Consider the following 20,284-nt stretch of genomic DNA (forward strand, 5'->3'; position numbering starts at 1 on the left):
GTGATTTGTAGAGACCAATTCTGGATAGTCCTGTATGTTGTGATATGCATGGACCATTTCTGACTATTCCTGTTTATTGTGATGTGTAGGGACCAGCTCTGGATATTCCTTTCCATTGTGACATGTAGGGACTAGCTCTAGATATTCCTGTATGTTGTGATATGTGGGGACCATCTCTGGATATTCCTGTACATTGTGATGTGTAGGGACCAGCTCTGGATATTATTGTTCATTGTGATGTGTAGGGACCAGCTCTGGATATTTCTTTTCATTGTGATGTCTAGGTACCAGCTATGGATATTCCTGTATGTTGTGATATGTAGAGGCCAGCTCTGGATATTCCTGTACATTGTGATTTATAGAGAGCAATTCTGGATAGTCCTGCATGTTGTGATATGCACGGACCATTTCTGATTGTTCCTGTTTATTGTGATGTGTAGGGACCAGCTCTAGATATTCCTGTTCATTGTGATGTGTAAGGGCAATTTCTGGATATTCCTGTTCATGTGATGTGTAGGAACCAGCTATGGACATTCCTGTACATTATGATGTGTGGAGACCAGTTCTGGATATTCCTGTATGTTTTGATGTGTAGGGACCAGCTCTGGACATTCTTGTGTGTTGTAATGTATAGAGACCAGCTTTGGACATTCCTGTATGCTGTGATATGTAGGGACCAGCTCTGGATAGTCCTGTACATTGTAATTTGCAGAGACCCGGTCTGAAAGCTCTTAGTCCATATGTTGTATGTAGAGCAGTTCGTGCTGTGCAAAGTCAAGTTCAGACAGCTCCTAAAATTACACATGCACTTCTAATTAAACAAAACAAGAAAGAACACTGCAGGCTCATTTCACTGCTGCCAATATGATAAATAGCAAAGGTGGCAAGAGTTTGGAGGTGTGTATAGCAATACTCACTTATGACATGCCGAAGACTTTAATATGTGGACCAGTAAGACCCATGGGTATTCAAAATATGCATCAGAATGGAAGATTGTAGTGTTCTAGACAAGGTAAAGCAATACACTTCACTATCACAGAAACTTAAGTCTATAAAGAATTTTAAAAAATTATGTATTTTTTTATCTGCATTGATTTTCTTTTTTACTTTTTTTCTGTTGACTTGAATCACCTCAATGAAAAAAAATTGAGCAATAAAAAGACCACTTCCAGGGAGGTTAGCTCTTCTGTCTTTTTTAATATAATCTTAGATTAAGCACATGCAACTCCAGATTACTTGGTGCAAGAAGATATGTCCATTTTGCATGATGCTGGTGGGTTAATGCTATTTTACAGTTATCAGTGATCTGCATTTTGAATCAGAAGTGCGTCAAACAGTCAAGGACACTTCATAAGATGCAGCAAGCTGCTTATTTCACATGTAACAGAACCAGTTCATAATTAAAATTCATACCTCAACAATAAATCACATTTTAAAGGGCACCGACTACTTCTGTACAGTTCAAAGGGAAGCAAACATCTTCACAGGAAAGGTAACCTTAATGAGAAATGCATGCTTGTCCTTGTCAAACTGAAGTATATTACTAGCAGCAAGACACATGTATGTGCAGCCATACCTCTCAACAGTAGCTCATTATGACGGTCTGCCAAACATTCAGTGTTAAGTTTTTTTTTAACTAATATCCATGGTAAGTAATATTGAGTGATGCTACTTCATCAAAAGGACTTTGTATTAGTTTAAAACCACTCATTTTAAACATCCTGTGTACTTCCTCATTGAAGTCATTAGTAAGCTGCTATTAAGTGTTCCACAGTTTGCATATTTATTTCACGTTATGAGAGGCACTGTTCCACATTTTGTAGATGGACACTTGAGAGTTATGGATGCAGTGTCCAGTTACACACAGAGATAGAAAGATGGCTTTCACATTTAGTAGTGATGTACTTCTGCACTGACAAAACAAATAAGCAGAAGTACGTAATGTGTAAATGTGATGTCTGGCTGTCAGTACATCTGCAAAAAAAAAAGTAATGTGACACTGACGACTGAATAGTCAGACACTACAAGTGGATTCCATTAAAAGGAATAACACTCAGGTGGAAAACAGAAAGGGAACCCCATCCACTGCCTAACAAACAAGTCAACAGTAAATACCGAAAGAATTCAGGACACCATAGGTTCATAGGTTCATAGGTTCATACTAGGCTATCTGCCCAAGGGCATTTATAAGCCTAGCCCATAGTTATTTGGCTTTCACCACCCCTTTAGTTTGAATAAAACTATGCCTATTATTTTGCTGTGCCTCTGTCAAGCAGTGACACTGAAGTAATCCCTGGGGTATATCTGCGATCCCCCATCCATTGGTCAAGATTCCTCTTGAACAAGGCCAGCGAGGTGCTCTGCCTCACATGTACCGGGATTTTGTTCCACAGCATAGGGAGTCTCTGGGTGATGAATCTGTCCCTCCAGCATGTTCTATTAATAACCGTGTCAAGGTTTAAGTCTCCCCCTTGTGGTTCTGAGGGATCTAGATTTTTGAGGTGAAGCATATTCATCAAATCAGGGTTTGACATGGCCTTATATGTCAGGCACAGGTCACCTCTGAGCAAGCGGTATGAGACTGAATAGAGCTGGAGTTCTTTCAGTCGGGCAGCATAAGACATATTTTTGAGACCCTTTATCCTTTTGGTGAGGAACTTTTGGGGCCTTTCCAGCTGCTGCAGGTGTCGGGTCAGATACATTCGAATGGGGCATTGTACTCAATCATAGGTCTAATGAGTGATGAGTACAGGGGACGATGACCTCCCTTGATCTAGATGTGAATCCCTTCATGATCAGGTGGGCAATGTAGAAGGTTTGCCTAACTACTTTAGCAACATGAGTGTCAAGCGAAAGGCTACTGTCAAGCTGGGTCCCCAGATCCCTGATGACGACTTCTGTGCTCAGTGGATTGCCACCTATATGGTAGCTAGGGGTAACCTTGTTTTTCGAAGGGTATGACTATGCATTTCTTGGCATTTAACTTTAGGCCATGGCTCTGGCACCAGTTATCCGTTTCTGTGAGGCCCTTCTGAAGCATATCTGTGTCAGATGTGTTTTCGACTATGGCCCAGTTTGCAGTCATCTGCAAACTTTGTCAGCCATAACCCTCCTGTGTTTGCTTGTACTTCAGAAAAGTAGATGCGAACAAGAGTGGACCCAGGACTGAGCCCTGTGGGACACCACTTGTGACAGGCTTTGAGTCTGACATGGCTCCAGCAACTCTGACCCTGTGGGTTCTGTCACTTAGCCAGTTTGCAACCCATCTTGTGATGTATGGGTTTACATTCAAGCTGATGAGTTTTTCGATGATACCTGAGTGGGGTATTGTGTCGAAGGCCTTTGCCAGGTCAAGGTAGGCTGTATGGACTTCCTTTCCTCATCAATGGCCTTGGTGACTGTCTCGAAAAAGTCAACCAAGTTTAAAAGGCATGATCTGCCTTTGACAAAGCCAAACTGGGTTGGATCCAAAGTCTGCAAGTTCCCTATGTCTTTATTTATGAGTTCCATTATGATCCTCTCCATGGCTTTGCAGATCAGGCTTGTCAAGCTAATGGGACGGTAATTTCCAGGGTCGGTGGAGGCACCGCCCTTGTGAAGTGGGACCACAGTCGCCGTGCGCCACTCCTTGGGTACGTATCCTGAGGTGAGGCTAAGATTAAACAGCTGTCCAAATCAAGTATAAAGTACAAAGAGTGAAAACAACTAATAGGCAAGAACAACGAAGGAAAGAACTTCATCAACAGAAATACAAAGAAGTTCTTAAGTGCAGAACATGACCCTGGGGTAACTCCAGAACCTAAAACTTGTGCCTCAAATGCAAAAATCTGTGACAAAAGATCATGGGAGCACAGTAATCCAAATGTACTGTTTTATGCACTGGACAAGCCCTGCATCTACACACCCCCAGTTAGTTAATATCATTTCTCACAAGTTTCCATTACTTGGTCAAAAGGGAATCTTATATGTTGTATTGAGTATTTCCCATTCTCCATTCTTCTACAAATTCAGAAAAAAAGCACCATTTTCAAAAAATGGTGCTCGGTACTTCCGTTAATCATATCTTATGAGAGGCAGTTGCTGGAAGGTGTGCCAACGAAAATCATAACATAGTTCAAGCCAGGTAGCTTGGTGGAGATATGGCAGGTAAGCAACAAGGAATGGCACAACATTGTGGGGAAGAAGAAATAATACAGCACTTAGCATTCAGGGTTTGTCATCGTGTAAAATATTACAGAAAATAGGGAAGAAGACTGAAAAATAGAACAGCTAACAAGTTACTAAGGTACATTCTAGAAGCAGAAATGCTCTTTGCACCATTCCCATTTTATAAAATATAAAGTGTTCAGAAAAAACAAGTATATGTTTGCATATGCATTCATATGTTTGGTATATGTATGCATATATCTTGTTACCTTACAAGTGGCCTTGCCCATAATGAGATATAGGTTCATAGGTACTTACTAGGCTATTGATCGGTGGGAATCTTAAGAAGCCTAGTCTTACATTTGCATGGTGGTTTCAAGCCCTTACATTCTGCATATGAATAACCCAGAGATGGGCTGAACAACAATATGTTGAGATAGCTACATGTTTCCTATACCCATGAGAGACATGGGTGCTAAGCCAGTGGTGAAATTGCAGTTACCCATCCATTCATCTGGGTCTATATCACATCGCTGAACTCTTAATTTATAGAATACCTAACTGTTGAGCGCTACTTGTTGAACTACTTATTCAGTGAATGACCTAGTCATCAAAGTGGAATTCATAGAAAGATTTTACTTAGCAATCCTGAAAAAAACATTGTGTGACTGACATGCCGACTGGCCATGATTTACTCACTACCTCTTTATAGTGTGATCTCGGAGTTGGTATATTTAATTTGCAGGGGGTGTGGGGGGTGCAGCCCCCCTACAAAAATGTAAAAAAAGTTTACCTTTTGCAATGTTGGCCAAGTAAAATCTTTCTATGAATTCCACTTCAGTGATTAGGTCATTCGCTGAATAGGTAGTTCAACGATTAGGTATTCAATAAATTAAGAGTTCATTGACGTGGTATAGACCCCATTCATCCAAATTACATCTGAATAGAGTAAAATAAGTATTTTGCTTTATGTAGAATGAAAGATGTAGGTACATGTCCCTCCATTATGTTGTGTTTATTTTGCAAAATAGATTGAGATCCCTTGAGTAGGTGTTTATGATAACATTGGACTTATGAATGTATAATAAGTCTGACAGAACAGGGTCTGGTGAAGATCTACAAGGAAGGAAATGGTTGCCTCTCAGTAGTCTGTATGATACTAAGAAAGGGGACAAGGCTTTCATGTGGTCTGCACAGATTTCATGATTTAGGCCTTTGATTTTTTTTTAGTGAGAAAGGCACTGCACTCATTGCAGTTGTGACAAGTGTTTGGACACATGCTGACTGAAAAGAGCGATGTGCTTAATGAGTGTTGAGTACAGTGGAACAAACCCTAGACCCGGACACAACACCTTGTGATATAAGCTGTGCAATGAAAAAGGGTTTCCTTACAACAGTGGAACCAGCACTGGTTAAAGGACAATTCATTGTCAACCTAGGTTCCCAGATCCCTAATTATGGGCTCAATTTTTGGGGGGGTGGGGGTGTTCTCAATATGATATTCATGCCTGCTGAAGGATACAGTTATACACTTCTTGGCATTTAGTTTTTGTCCATGGTTTTAACACCAGCTATTTGCTTAGGACAGGGCCTCTTGGAAGATTTTGGTGTCTTCTGAAGAATTCATGAAGGCACCAAGTTTGCGGTCATCAGCAGACTTGGTCAGCCATAAACACTTAACATTATTTTCAACCCCAAAGAAGTAAATTTCAAAGAGGAGTGGGCCCAGAACTGAAACCTGGGGTGCACCACTAGTGACAGGTCTTTTAGGTTCATAGGTTCAGAGGCAAGCACTAGGCTAGCTGCCCTTGTGGGACATTTAAAGCCTAGCCAGTTTCCCTTTCAAAGGTGAGACTCAAATCCTATACATATAGCTGAATCATGGTGAAATGGGGCCCTAGGCAGTGGAATGGACCATGGTCTCTCCGCCACCCCCACAGCCATTAAGGTGTTCATTACTTATCTCTGTCTCCCCAATTACTACTGAAATGAAGGCAGAGATATGGATTTAATTTAAAACTTCTCATGTAAATATCCTTTGTTCACCAGGTTAGTCCTATTAGGCTAGCAACATCTTTTCAGGGGAGATCCTTGGTGGTATTTATACTACTAGGCGAAATTTCGCCAGGGCATTGGGGAGCTTCCCCTACTCTTTTCTATAGCTCAGGTGGATGTAAAAAATCTCACAGCACCTACCATTAATGTATATAGATGGGGCCTCAATTAAACATCTCATCCAAAGGGCAACATACTCAGGAGTTCTATTTGTGAGCCAATTTGCTATCCAAATCCATAGGAATTGACATTTAGCTGTCAGTGTTTATCTACAATACCTGAGTATGGGATGGTGTCAAACACCTTTGCATAGTCTTGTTATGTGGGGTGCACTGTTTTGCCCTCATCCATTGCTTCGGTAACTTTTTCAGAGAACTTGGCCAGGTTAAGAAGGCAAGACTTGCACTTGACAAATTCAAACTGGGTTGGGTTGCGAGTCTGTAGGTCAATCCCTATTTATTAATTCCATAATGATCCTTTCTATACCCTTACAGGTGAGACTGGTTAGGCTTATGGGCCTATAGTGCTATCTGTTGCATATACTTACAAGTATATCCTCTGGCTAGCATATACTTGACCTATGATAAGTATATGCTAGCCAGAGGATCCAGCAGAAAAAGCACAAGGATTATACGTGAAACCATCTGTGTCAATCTGGAAAGAAGCAGCAGCTGTAAAAACTACTGGTTTAGTGTTGGTAAAGCTGCTAACAAAAGCAAAAGATATGGAGTAATGTTCTTTCAGAATGAGCTAAATAAAAGACTTCAAGACAACCATCCCATAACACCATGGTCAAGATGTGATAATGTACGAGGTCAAAACTGTGATGCATAAATTAAGTGGAGGTTAAAACAGCTGTGAAGCTCAGCCCTCCTCTGGATCACGCAAAATGTGACAGGCAGAATGTCTGCTAAGGTCCTGTAAGGCCTGCCTTGAAAGTGAGTATAATTTAAATTCATTGACAGGGTTAAGAGAGAAGCATTGCCGAATGTTAAGGAAATGTAACTATCCCTCAGCTGTTTTAGTCTTACACAAGAAAATATTAAAGTTCATCACTACTCATAACTATGGATCATTGATGGAATTCTTCCTATATGCTGAAAGATATGTAGGTAACTATACCCTAACCCTATTCACATTCCTGATATATCCAGTGGAAGAGCTATCTTTTTACATAATCCAAAAACCAAACCAATGTTATCGGCATAATCTAAAACTAACTGTTCTACTGCTCTTACGCTTAGACATCAGAAGCAGCCCAGGACCTTTTCAAAAACAAACCATCTTACAACCCATCGATTCACCATTAAAACATGCAAATTAAAACAAGTCCAGATTGGAATAATTAACTGCACAGGTATAAACAATAAACTAGAATGAAAATGGCTATGGTTATCTCACTGTGACATTGATGCATGTGCACTAAGCAAAACCTGGCTTAAGTCTCAAATGAGCGCATTAAAAGCACATTTTGCATTTTCCCAATCACACACTGCTTTATGTCATGACAAATTTGAAGAAGAAGAGGTGGAGACTGCATGCTATTAACTAAATCCATCCTTGACAATAAATATTTGCCATCTCTTCTACCATATACAAGTTTTCCCCCAAATGGCACATTGCTGGCAAGACCCTCCCCATAAAATCAGTCTTACGGAAGTCACTGTCTACTACCACACCCACCAGTCTTTCAGTCTGACTTCTATACTCCGACTCAAACCCTGGCAGTCACACCCAAATCAAGCTTCCTCATGGTAGGAGATGTTAACACAAACTTCCTTCATCAAAACAGACATTACCTCAAAAGCTTTCTCTCGGATTTAAACTTCTATCAAATTATCAAGGTAACCCACTATACCTACTCTTGCTAACAATAACACACAAATATTCTGATCACCAACCATCACATATAAAAGCCGCACTGATTCAGCATTAGTTACCATGGTGCCATTTCCTTTACATATTCTTTAAAGAAAAAACCCTGCTCCTGTATTACACCCTATTCAACACAGCTATTCCTCTTACAAGTTAAATGTAACAACTCCCATTAATGCCATAAATTACTAATATTCTAGAACATCTCTAAGGTTAATGGGGCAGCCACTTTTCTTACTTCTTACTATTGCTACCCTCGATAGCATCCACTGGTTACAAAATGCCACTTTTCTTCCAGGGGTGACACCAGACCAATGTCTGCTACTTAAGCACAGTGATTCCACTTGGAAAATATGGAAACAAATTGAGGCACCCTTACATCATAATAACTACAAATCACTGCACAATCAAACCAAAAAGTCAATTGATACAGCAAAGCTGCATACTTATACAAACAATCCTCAACATTCTCAAACCCCAGAAACATCTAGAGACAGAGGTAAACAAACTAATTGGCCATGCAAACACTAACAAAAAACATATTCATCCACTCCCTAACGGCTTTGACAAAGAATTTTCCAACACACCTTTAGCATATCATCTATCTAATCCAATATACCTAACTCCACTTAAAACATAAAGATATCGAAAAAAGAAACAGTCTAATTTTATCTTTCCCCAGCCACAAATAAATATGTCCCTGCAAACACCAATTAAATGTAAGGTCAACTTTACTGTCTATGGATGTAACAAAATTTAACAATACCTCACCAGTAAAAGAAGAAACCCTATATGCAAAAACACTCTACAATCACATTCGCAACATGCCCTCCTATTGTTAGTTTATACCTCAAGGAAAGGACCTGAAAATCTCCAAACACTGTCCAATATACCATCCAGTAAAATCTGTTACTTCACCCTCCTTACACTGTGCTACAAGAAACAGCTGGCTTCTGGCAAGGAAAGATGCAAATCTCCTTGTTCTAAGCCTCATAGATAAAACCCAATGCAGTGATACTATCCCACCCTTAAGTCCCAGACTAGCTGTTAGAAACATCCCCCTTACCAACTGTTGTGCCAAGCCAACAGTGATTTATTTTTCTCCAGGACCAATAACTTCCTGGCAGCCAAAGACCATGTATTTTCAGTTCTTGGTCCAACCCTATGGGACACACATCCAAGTGAAATCTGTTATACATATGACCACAAATCAAATCAATCAGAGAAAAACTAATAACTTTATTTACTTTTTTTGGCCACAGGACTGGCCCAATGCCAAATGTAATACCCTAAACATCACATCAGAGTGGGAACTCCACTATAACTGCCTCGTGAGGTGCATGTCCATTTCCACACATGAAGAACCTCCCAGCCAAGGCCCACACTGCTTGTAACATATGCCAATTAGAGGTTATTCTTGCTGTATTGATACACCTGTACTCCTGCACGTCTTCAATCCAGTAACCCTTGCTGCCCCCCCCACCCCCCCCCCCCCGAATGTGTGAACCAGCAAGGGCCACTCACTTCCATCTTCCTCCTCCCAATACATTCAGAGTCTGTGCTGCTAATCAAACAAAATTCATCTAGAGTGTAGTCAGAGCTCTATCTCTCCACAACATGGGGTTGGGTCAAAGACTGATAATAATGATCAAAGGAGCTGCCTATTCCTGCTTAGTCATCCCCAATAACCTAAGGCTGACTTATACACAGCACTTTACCTTCAAATTCCAAAGCCTTGTCCACAAAGATAAAGCCCCTGGTTATGGCCAGATACCTAGGTTTGATTAGTGGTTTGGACGTCTGAGGTACTGTCAGGGGAGAATGGCCGTGCACATCACAGATGGGAGAAGGAAGAGGGTAATGCGCAGGGCACACATCAGAGTTTGATTTTAGTAATGCAGAATTGGGAAACAACCACAAATCCTATTTGAGGGTGGGTAGAGTGACCTGCTGACATTAGCCTCTTGTGTAAGTGATGCCCATTGCATACTCACCCTCAGGTTGTTACAGGGCACTTACAGAGCTGGGTCTAAAAAAATCCTCCCATGGCAGTAGTATCACGCTGACACAGGATACCTTTATCTCCTTACCAGCCATAACTCTGATACAGAGTTAGTCCAGGGCAGTAAGATGGAGTAGGTAGAACTGGCAATCTTGGAGAGGCACCAAGGTCAACTGATCATCAGCTATGTGTGAGAAAAAACAGAGCAAGAAAATGTCCCCTCGACTCTTCACATTTGAATGATATACTACTGTCAGTCATACGTTCCACATTTATATGCACCTTGCATGATTATGTATATTTCTGCACTGATGTTTTACTCTTGATGTTTTGATATTTACACATGCTACATTTCTTTCTGTACCTTGAATCACGTGTAGATTGGAAGTCTTTGCCCTCTCTTGCAATCTTTACTATAAGCTCCTAGTTCTTACTGTTACACTGCTGTACTCCAGGGCTTTGGCTGAAATGAATGCATTTTGTGTCATGCCAACTGTCACTATTTCTTGTAAATTGGTACCCCTTCCTTACCTTCTTTGACACTCTTGCCAACTTCTTGTCTCTCGCAAATTTGCTTCATCATATTATCTTCTGATTCCCTGCAAATGTGACTGAACCACAGTAAATTCATTTTTTTTTTCCTTCTGTGTGCAAAGGGTTTTTTAGTATTCATTTCTCATGTCCTTATTTCTTCATCTGTCACAGAGTGTACATCCTGCTGTCCATCTCTGGCTTTTCATCTCTATTTCCTCAAGCTTCAACTGTTCTGTCTTCACTGGTCACATTTCTCAACTATACAGTAGCACACTGACTGGACCACTGATTTAGTTTCTCAGCCATACAATAGCACTAACTGCACCACTGATCTAGTTTCTCAGCCATACAGTAGCACTGACTGCACCACTGATTTAGTTTCTCAGCCATATAGTAGCACTGACTGCACCACTGATTTAGTTTCTCAGCCATACAGTAGCACTGATTTCACCATTGATTTAGTTTATCAGCCATACAGTAGCACTGATTGCACCACCGACTTGTACACCTCACTTTTCTGCATCTTTGGCACAGTGCTATCATACGCGACCCTGACACGTTAGGATGGTTGGCAGCAACACCTCTGTTCCTAACTTTGACTTTCTTATTCAAATTTTCCTCCAACCCCTTGACCACACCCCCCATACTTGAAGCTATTAACTTCTTCCCTGTTTTCTTTGTTGTCTTTGATTCGCCCTCTGTACTTTAATGACCATTGTCTTGTCCTTCTAGCTTAAATGTCTTCATTTTGCTTTAGGACTGTTAGGGTAAGAGAGGCCATGGGATGTCCATCGGTCATGTCCATCTAAAAAGAGAAGATTTTCTTTATCTGGTGTTGCAGCCATTGTTTGTAATGTTTCAGATCAGTTCTTGATCCTTACCTCGTAATTCTGGTACAAATGTTTCATTTGCTGCTTAAGAACTTGCTGAGCAAACCTCGAATATATGTATTATTTATAACACTAATCCTGGTGATGGCAAGACACATATCTAAGGATTCAGAAAATACATTGTGGGGGATACTACAGAACTTAGTTATTTGCTAGTGCTATTACCTGCCGACATGACAGAGATCTCCTAGAAATTGCAAAATGTCATCTTAAATCATTGAGTCTTGAAAAGACTTGGTGCTGAATATTTGTGCACTAATTTTGACTGCATTCAGCACTCATTGGGTGAAATGTATAGAAAGTATCACTGGGTAGGGCACCAGCCCTTCACAAGATGCACGCATGCACTCAGACTCACACACACACACACACACACACACACACACACACACACACACACACACACACACACACACACACACACACACACACACACCTATGAGCAATACAGAGGAACACCATTCACTTACGACATGTCTTTGGGGCCTTGAAGGAAACTAGAGAACCAGCTGAAAACCCATTCAGACACAGACAAGACATACACAGACATCAGTGTTACCTCAGTCAGTAACTTCAATTCCCTGCAGACCTGACATGGATTAAGTAGATAATCAGAAAATGGGTGGATGAATGCATCTTTAATTAGTCTTGTATACCTGCACTATAGAAAGATAGTATCCGTAATGGAGACACTATGCTCTGCACATCTTTTACAAAAATAAAACGCCACTGGAGTTTACTTTCTTTCTTTCTCAGCTGTATCAGTTTGCATTAAACCTTTACTGTACCAGTTAAGTCAGTTACTGGAATAATCTTGTCTTCATTTATTGTACTGGGCATAAATTTGTCAAATTTGAAGGAAAACTGTTCCTTAGCATCTTCTTCAGCATTAATTTTCAGAGTAGCATACACAACGTCCTACTGAGCAACTCTTAATCACGTTTGAGCACTCTAGGACAGCCTAAATTGGAATCAATCACTACAGTTCTGGTGAAGACTAGCCCGTGAAACTGAAAGTTGATTGGTCAGTAGCTTTGAACACATCCACTGATACTCCTTAGGAAATTTTTTTTTACTGAAAACAATCATATGAAGCTTTATTACTATATATTGGGTGCTCTAAGGTGCTTTTCTGACTGATGCTGGCAGCCTAAAAGGCTGAAAATTATTGCACTGAAGTCTGTGAAGCAAGAATTATCCAAAAAGTCTATTTAAAATGTTGAACTTAATAAGAACCCTAAAAATGAACACTGCACTATTATGCCTGTTGCTTTGACATAATTAAAGCACAGTATCCTGCAGAAATTCCAAGAAGGGACATGCAGTGGGTCATTTGCAGGACTATATCCTCCCTGCTGGATAAGATATACATCCTCCTTAAACCAGCAGTTTATTTTCCTCATATCCTCACAAGATTTGTTTTTCTTCTGTCCCCTGAATTTTGTTTTTTTAAGTCCTAGTTCTGCTTCCATGTCTCTAATGGCCATTGAGCCTCACTCCCCTGACAGATCCATCCCTTCTCAGCACAAGAAGAAAAGGGAAACAAGAGCTGAGGATTGCGACTCACACTCTGTGGGAAGGTGAGAAGGGCAGAGTAGGAGAACCTTTCAATGGTCCTTTGCTCTCCTCTTTTGATTGGCAAGGTCAGTACAGTCATTGCCACAAGCTCATGTGGGATGCATGCCTCTGTGTGCCTAGGTTGCTCGGGTAGACTACAAACACGCCTTCACTAGACTAATACTCTGCTCTTCCTTCTGCATATAAAGTACTTTTCTGTACATTATAGAAGGTACTCCTGCTGCAAGACATGACCATTTCATCCTCCAGATGAACAAGCTAGCACTGGCCATTCAGTCCGACTCTTCCCTGGCTAACTGATCCATCATCCAGAATGCAAAGTGAATCTGAGTCAGCTGGGGAATTACAGAGGCTTTAATCCTCTGTATCAGGGGAGCAGACTCAGTTCCATGCATTCTTAAACTACAACCCTCTGTTTCTGATGAAAATGAATTGAAACCCAAATTATTTATTTGAAGTGATATTAGTGATGTTCTCTGTTTGTTTGTATTTAACAAGGGGTAGAACTCTATTCTCATGGACATTTTTTTAAAGTGAGATGGGGCACTGTCTGCTTAAGTGATTTGCTCAGAGTTACACAGTAAGCAAATAGAGCCTATGAGAACCAAACCCTGCAACAGAGAAAGAAGCTCATAGCCTCAATTCTTTCACTAACTGCTTGATGTACTGCAATGACTAAGTCTATTTGACAGGCCATTGTGTGGCACAGGACAGGTTATGTGCCCACACTAATGGTGACCCAGCTTTAACATCCCAAGCCCAGGAAGTCTGACATGAGAAGTCAAGTCTGAGCAGCCTGGGTTGTGAAATAATTACCTGGAGGAGGATTTGGAGATTTCTAACTATTTCACCCCAGACAAAGACTGAGAGGCCAGTGATAAAAGGATATCCAAAGTGAGGAGCATATACCAATGTAAGGTGCAGCTAAGGTGAATAAAAGTGTATGCAAAAAAAAAAAACTTTCCAGCAGTCATAATATAATGGTCCTGCTCCAGCAATTATTCAGCCTTCACCTCACCTCCACTTATAACAGAGTAATATATGGAAGACCTAAACATCATATGATGAACAGCACATCAGAAACATGAAATCAAGGGAAGAACTTATAAGTTAATAAATTATGTAACAACAACGCAAAGACAGATGTCTACAACAGAATGCATGCATGAAAGCAAACGTATACACCTTGCACTGATGTCCTGCCAGGGGGAAAAATAACACTGATACTGTGTTAAATAAAAAGACCTAATTATGCAGTATGATGATCAGGAAGGGGGTGCCACCCCATCTTAAACCACAGAGGAAAAGAATAAGACGGGAGTAAAGAATGGACCTTCAGGCTTAAGGTCACTGGGCGGGGAGCAAAAAATGTAAAAATACATTTCTATATATCATGCCAATGGTATCAATTTCAGCAAAAGGCAATTTAAAATAAACATTTTCCGGAATCCCTTAGCTGTCCTGATATATATTCCAGAAAAACAGAAACAATAAATAGACTCCAATGGATTCAGAAGTCAAAATATGTATATTCTGGACTTCCACACTGCCTTAGCCTGTATTCCAACAAATGATAAAACCAGCCCAGCCTAAGGTTAACACAGCATTTATGGTACTCAGCTCTTAACATCTCATGGTGAAAATAATCACAAACAATTAGAACCCCCCAGAAAGAAAGAAAGGAAGGAGGAACATGTTTTTCTGGGAGTTCCTTTCAATACTACCAACAATTTAACATAATGCTAATATATTTAACATCTAAAACCGAAAATGCTTTCACATACACTATTCGTAACAACTATTCGAACTGAGTGAAAATGAAGAGATATGTGTGCTGTAGGGCACTTACTATTTATTATTAGTGTACACCACTGAAAGGGAGGTGTCAGATATCACATTTCATTCAGCTATCTCAGCTCTCAATCACAACATACTCACTCCAGAGAAAAATGTTAAACATTCTCTCTGAAGACAAAACAAAACTGTCTTTCAGTGTTCTCTTGAAAACCAAAAAGTGTGAGGATCAGAAATATATACATTATTTTCACTGCCTGGTTGTCTATCTAAAATGAATCTCAGCAGCCCCCCCCCCCCAGTGGTTGGATTACATGTATAAGTGACAGGAAAAAAGCCTTTAAATCATTTTTTCTGTCATATGTTGTTTATATAAAATACTAGCTGACTCAGCAGTTTTGCTAGAATAAAAGTCTTAAAACTGCAATGGTTGTCCAGCAAGGGTTCAGATGCAGACACTCCAAAACCAAAGACCAGGTTAGGCATCAAAGGCTGTGGACCAACCAAACATTAGCCTATCATACATCACCACAGTGCTGGCCTGATAATATTTAAGCTGGTGGAAAAAAAACAGTACACCTCACCACCGTATGCAATTCAGGATAAAAAAGCCATTGAAGGAGCAAGTGGTTTATTGGCAATTACCAGAAATGGCTTGGCTGTTGCTTCCCTTTCACAACTGACAACAGAAACTTCTTTTCATACTTAGCATAACAGCCATTTGGTACTGCCTTTGACCTGCTCCCTTACCCCCACAGAGTCCTAACTTAGCTCCTTTCTTGCAACTCTTCTGCAGACATCTTATTTCGTTCACCTCACTTCAGAGATGTATTCAGGCACACAGTTGCACCTTGTACATTTATGCAAAAAGGCTTCTCTGTAAAGTCCAGTCTTGATTCTGTTAACTTCTCCTTGCAGAAATATATGTAGCCTTTGACTGTTCACTAAAATTAGCATTTCAGGCAACCAAAGGGTCCCATGTTCAATATATTTCTGCTTCCTTCTACAAGCATTTTTACCTGACCTACCCAACTCAGCATATACTTCAGAGGTGAAATTTGGCTGCAGCTTCTGTTGACGGACATTAGCCATATATACTGGTAAGCACCAGTAAAATAAGTTTTAAAGGTAATTACTAATGAAACATCAGTAAGATAACAGTGTCTCAATACTATTATAAAAACGTTATTGTTAGCAACAAGTCATTCAGCGTATGACGCTGCTCACTTTGATAGTAATGCAGTTTGTTTGACAAGATCATGGTTTCCTCACCTTGCATGTCATCTTTATTTGGGCTTCCTAAACATACTGGCATCAGGATTCCGACCAGAAGTGCCAAGAGTCCCACGCTTGTCTTCATTGCTGTTGCTTCCATGAGCCCTCCAGTTAGCTACACTCAATGCCTGCCTTTTTTCCAGTGTCCTAGTTTGTTCCAGTTGACAAATATTTCACTTCGGTATGCCAAGATGCACAGTGTCTGAACCAAATAAATTATAGACAGGTTAGGAAAGAGTAGGAGCACTTCTCTGACATGTCTGGATAGTGATGCATGTTATTTCCCAACTCATGCCCAGCAGCGAGAATTTTTGCCAACTCAGGACACGGAGACCCTCCTCTTCTAAAATGCAAGGTCCTCCCACTTTCATCAGACACCAGTTCGAGCCGGTTGTTTAACAATATACACTCGTGTAGTGTTTTATAGTTAGGCAAACACATGGTTTAAGCTAATTAATTATAATCAGAATAATATGGCTTGATCAGTGGATAGGGTCAAACACCGCAATGATATGGCTCGGTGTAGAAATACCGATGAACAGAATTTGGATAAACTCAAAGTACTTAATCTAGATCTCCGGTATAGGTACCACTTCCAGCTTTATAGTACTTAGGTACGTTATTTTCACAGTAGAATAATTGAATTTTAGTAACACGAGTAAGATCGCTTCATCCAGAAAAGGTGTATGTATTCTTAATGTTGATGGTGGTCCTTTCCCTGACTTTTGTCTTTTATTTAACTGAAAAGTAATAGGGAGGAGCATACCCCACTAGTGAGAAGAATCTGAGTTCATGAGCGGTGACAACTTTACTACTAAATTAACAATCCACACATACACAATCACAAAGTTTAGTGCTCACAGAACACACTGGTTAAATATTGATTGTCAGTAGTTGCCATACATCTCAACTTTCTCTGATTTTGATTCAGTTTTTAGCTCTGTCCCTCTTAAAACAATGACTTTTGGAGAGAAGCAATTGAATTGCAATGAATAAATAATGAAAATAATTCGAGTTATACACTTCTTTTGCCTTCAGAACATGTAATTAATGCACAGTGCCTTATTATGTCAGTGTCTCAAGTTAATAATACTAATATTATACGTTTCTATGATTCCCTTGAGATTTATATCTGACTGACTATTTGAGAGCTATGGTAGCTGCGCAGTAAGGGAAAAAGGAGGAGTGGGCACTATACCTTCGGGTCACAGTCGAGCCGTGGCCCCGAAAGAGTTACTGTATCCGGGCTGACGGTAGTGTGTGACTTGCCTGTTTAGGACCGCCCAGGAGGGGATTCCTGAAAACTAAGAAAGTTCAGGGAGTAAGTGACCTGAGAAGCTGAGGTAGCAGGAGTGCTCGGGTTTTGGAGTCCTTTCTAAGGATGAGCTCACTGCCTGAATAGCCAGCCACCGCGGTTTCCGTTTACAGAGCATGCTGGCTGCCAGTAGGCCAGGAGACCGGGGAGGGGCCTCCACTGATTACCCTTCCTCCTGGGGCAAATCCAGACTGCAACAAAATATTTAACTTTCAAACGCAGGAACCCCCACTGACGCCTGTTTTCGGCAAATCACTCGTTCTCTTGGATACCTATAAACACTACGTCCAAACAATGATGTCAGGATTAAGTTATGTGTACGACTCAAACTAAAGAAGCACGCTCGTAAATTGGGATGGAAGTATATTTCCTCCTCTGACAACTCGTGTATAAACAAGACCTTTCCAGTAGTTAAGGAATTTCGCCAACCATAATTCATATGGAGTAGTGTTTGTTCTGTTAACAATGGCTCTATGGTCCAACTTTGCAGTTCCCTCGTGTGCTGTTTAATTAAATCCAGCGTTATTACTAGAAGCTAAAGTAGGGAAGCTCTGTCAAGCTACTAAAACAAAACCTAGTGAACAGCCTCACTCTGAAGATATTCCGATTGCTGCTTCTTACAGATAATGAACATAAAATAATATAGCTGCAATAGCCAGCCGTGCACCATGTAAACTATTCTGTACAAATTAACGTTTTCGCTTTGGGTAGTTGGGCGTACACCAACGTAATCCATATTGTCCAAATTAACTTTAAGGAGGTAGCATGTTGCATCATCCAGGGGTACCAAATGACCTGGCTTCAAACAAATTAAATTAAAATGGGTACAATTGAAACAGAAAAAAATGACAACCGTGTTCAGAGAGATTTATGTTGTGTTACTAGCTAGCTAATTAAAGGCTTCTGTTATGTGCTGCTTCTTTAATATGATGTTTAGGACATTTATCTGAAAAGGGGCAATTATGTTGAGGGTAGAGTAAGGCAGTAACAGAGGAGTTTGAGCTCAAGTCAGAATTTTTTAGCTTTTCCCAGGGGTGGAGGGTGGAGCAAAGCAACAGCAGTCTGGAAACTTTTGTACATTTCTAAACATCCTGGCTGCACGTCTGGAAAATATTGTATTGTATTGTGTTTAACCTGAGTTGTATTTGTCTGAGATTGGTACAGCTCTACCTGCTTTTAATAAAGTTTAGTGAACCAATACCTTACCTTGCCATTGATGCCAACAGAATGCTATTTTAGATGTTGTTTTACATAAAACATTTAACATAGTGTTCATAATTCATTTAATGATCCATATCAACTAGTGTTCATAATTCATTTAATGATCCATATCAACCTTTGAGCCATATCCAAAAAACAGCGCAGAACATTATCATTCCCTGACACCGTTTACAATAAATGTATCGAGGAAGTCAGGGTTGCCACAAGCTGCCTATTCAATAAAAAACACAAGAGACCTCAGATGGATAAATGGCTGCAGCCATGTGTTTATTGCTATTTACTCAAATAGAAGCCAATTATTATGAGATGTGCGCAAGGCAGGAATGTTAGGTAGGCCATTTTATTTCTTTCATAGCATTCCCCTAAACCTACAGGATAACAGACAGCACGTTGATATCCGGCCCTTCTGATTCAACATACCCACATCATAACAGCTTTTTCATTTCACAATTCATCACAATTCCTCTGGGCTGCCTTACAATCTGCCAAGGAGCCATTGCCAGGCTGATAAGTCCCCTGGCAACAATCCCTTTGGGCTGTCTGGCCTGTGGAAGGTCCAGCTGAAGAGTCCTTGACCCCCCCCCCCCACACACACACACACACACTTACCTTGGCCTCCCTTTCCTTTTCTGTCTTCCACCACAGAAGGGAGGAATATTCCTCCCTTCCGGCAGCACATCTCAACCTATTTTTATTATTTTATTTTACATTTGTTAACCGGGAAGGTCCGACTGGATATATGTCCATTTTCAGAGGAGGCCCGGTGAGAAAAGCTCCATACAGTAGAAATAAGACAGACAACATAATACATTGGGAAATACAATAGAGAAATAGAGTTCAGAGAAATTTTTCATAATTACTTAAAGCAGAATAATATTTACATAATTACCTCACAGTAAGACGCTGTCCGGTTCGATTCTCAACTAGAGCGTCTTCTGCGTGGAGACATGCGTGAATGGGCGTACCTTCTTTGAAGGTTGTGCGTCAGGCCTGGCAAGCCAGTACGTAAAAATCAACTGCCAATCATTAGCGGACCGGAGTTCCGCTGTGGCGACCCCTAACCAGGAAAAGCCGAAAGACACAAACACAAACAAACATAATGAAACCATTCCATTATAAGAGTAATTCAGGTTGTACAATGTATTTGAAGGTCATTTTCGAAGTTCCTAGGTCAAGAATCAAGAGGTGCGTATATAATTGTGTTACATCTTATACGTCTTAGATTTCACTTAATCACATGGCGGTAGAGTAATATAGTTAGAATTAGAGACACAGTTAAGAGACCCTAGTTGGGTAAACAGTAGTAAAGTGTGGGGAATTAGTCAGGGGGTAGAGCAAGGACAGAGCCATTGTGACATAAAGTATTGAGTAAGTTTTTTTTTTAAATTGGGTTGGAGAGGGTTGTGAGGTTAGTTCTGTAGGGAGAGAGTTCCAGATTTTACCAACTGAGTTCATAAACAGAGCTTCCCCAGCTGAGTTGTTTGCTTTGAAGGTGTAGGCTAACATTTTGTTAGAGGATCGGAGAGTTTTAAGGTTATGGTAGGGGGTTGAGTGTATTAAGATCGGGTGTCCGTTTGGGCTGATAGAGAATCTTGTGGG

At 40.5% G+C, this 20,284-nt stretch overlaps 1 protein-coding gene across 2 annotated transcripts in view; it reads right to left on the reverse strand.

The window, feature by feature from the left end:
• The window catches only part of THBS3 (thrombospondin 3), a 948,644-nt gene extending 932,115 nt beyond the window's left edge, over positions 1 to 16,529 (reverse strand). Inside the window, exon 1 of one of the 2 annotated variants that reach the window (XM_044080201.1) lies at positions 16,147 to 16,529. In XM_044080201.1, coding sequence (XP_043936136.1) covers positions 16,147 to 16,249 — 103 coding nt within the window. In that variant the 5' untranslated portion in view covers positions 16,250 to 16,529. The remainder of the gene's footprint in view (positions 1 to 16,146) is intronic. The other variant, XM_044080202.1, reaches the window with a different exon arrangement.
• Between the last annotated feature and the right edge of the window lie 3,755 nt (positions 16,530 to 20,284).

The sequence above is a fragment of the Protopterus annectens genome, chromosome 8.part0 (genome assembly GCF_019279795.1).
Source record: "Protopterus annectens isolate FY-2018-M chromosome 8.part0, PAN1.0, whole genome shotgun sequence".
Lineage (NCBI taxonomy): Eukaryota > Metazoa > Chordata > Ceratodontiformes > Protopteridae > Protopterus > Protopterus annectens.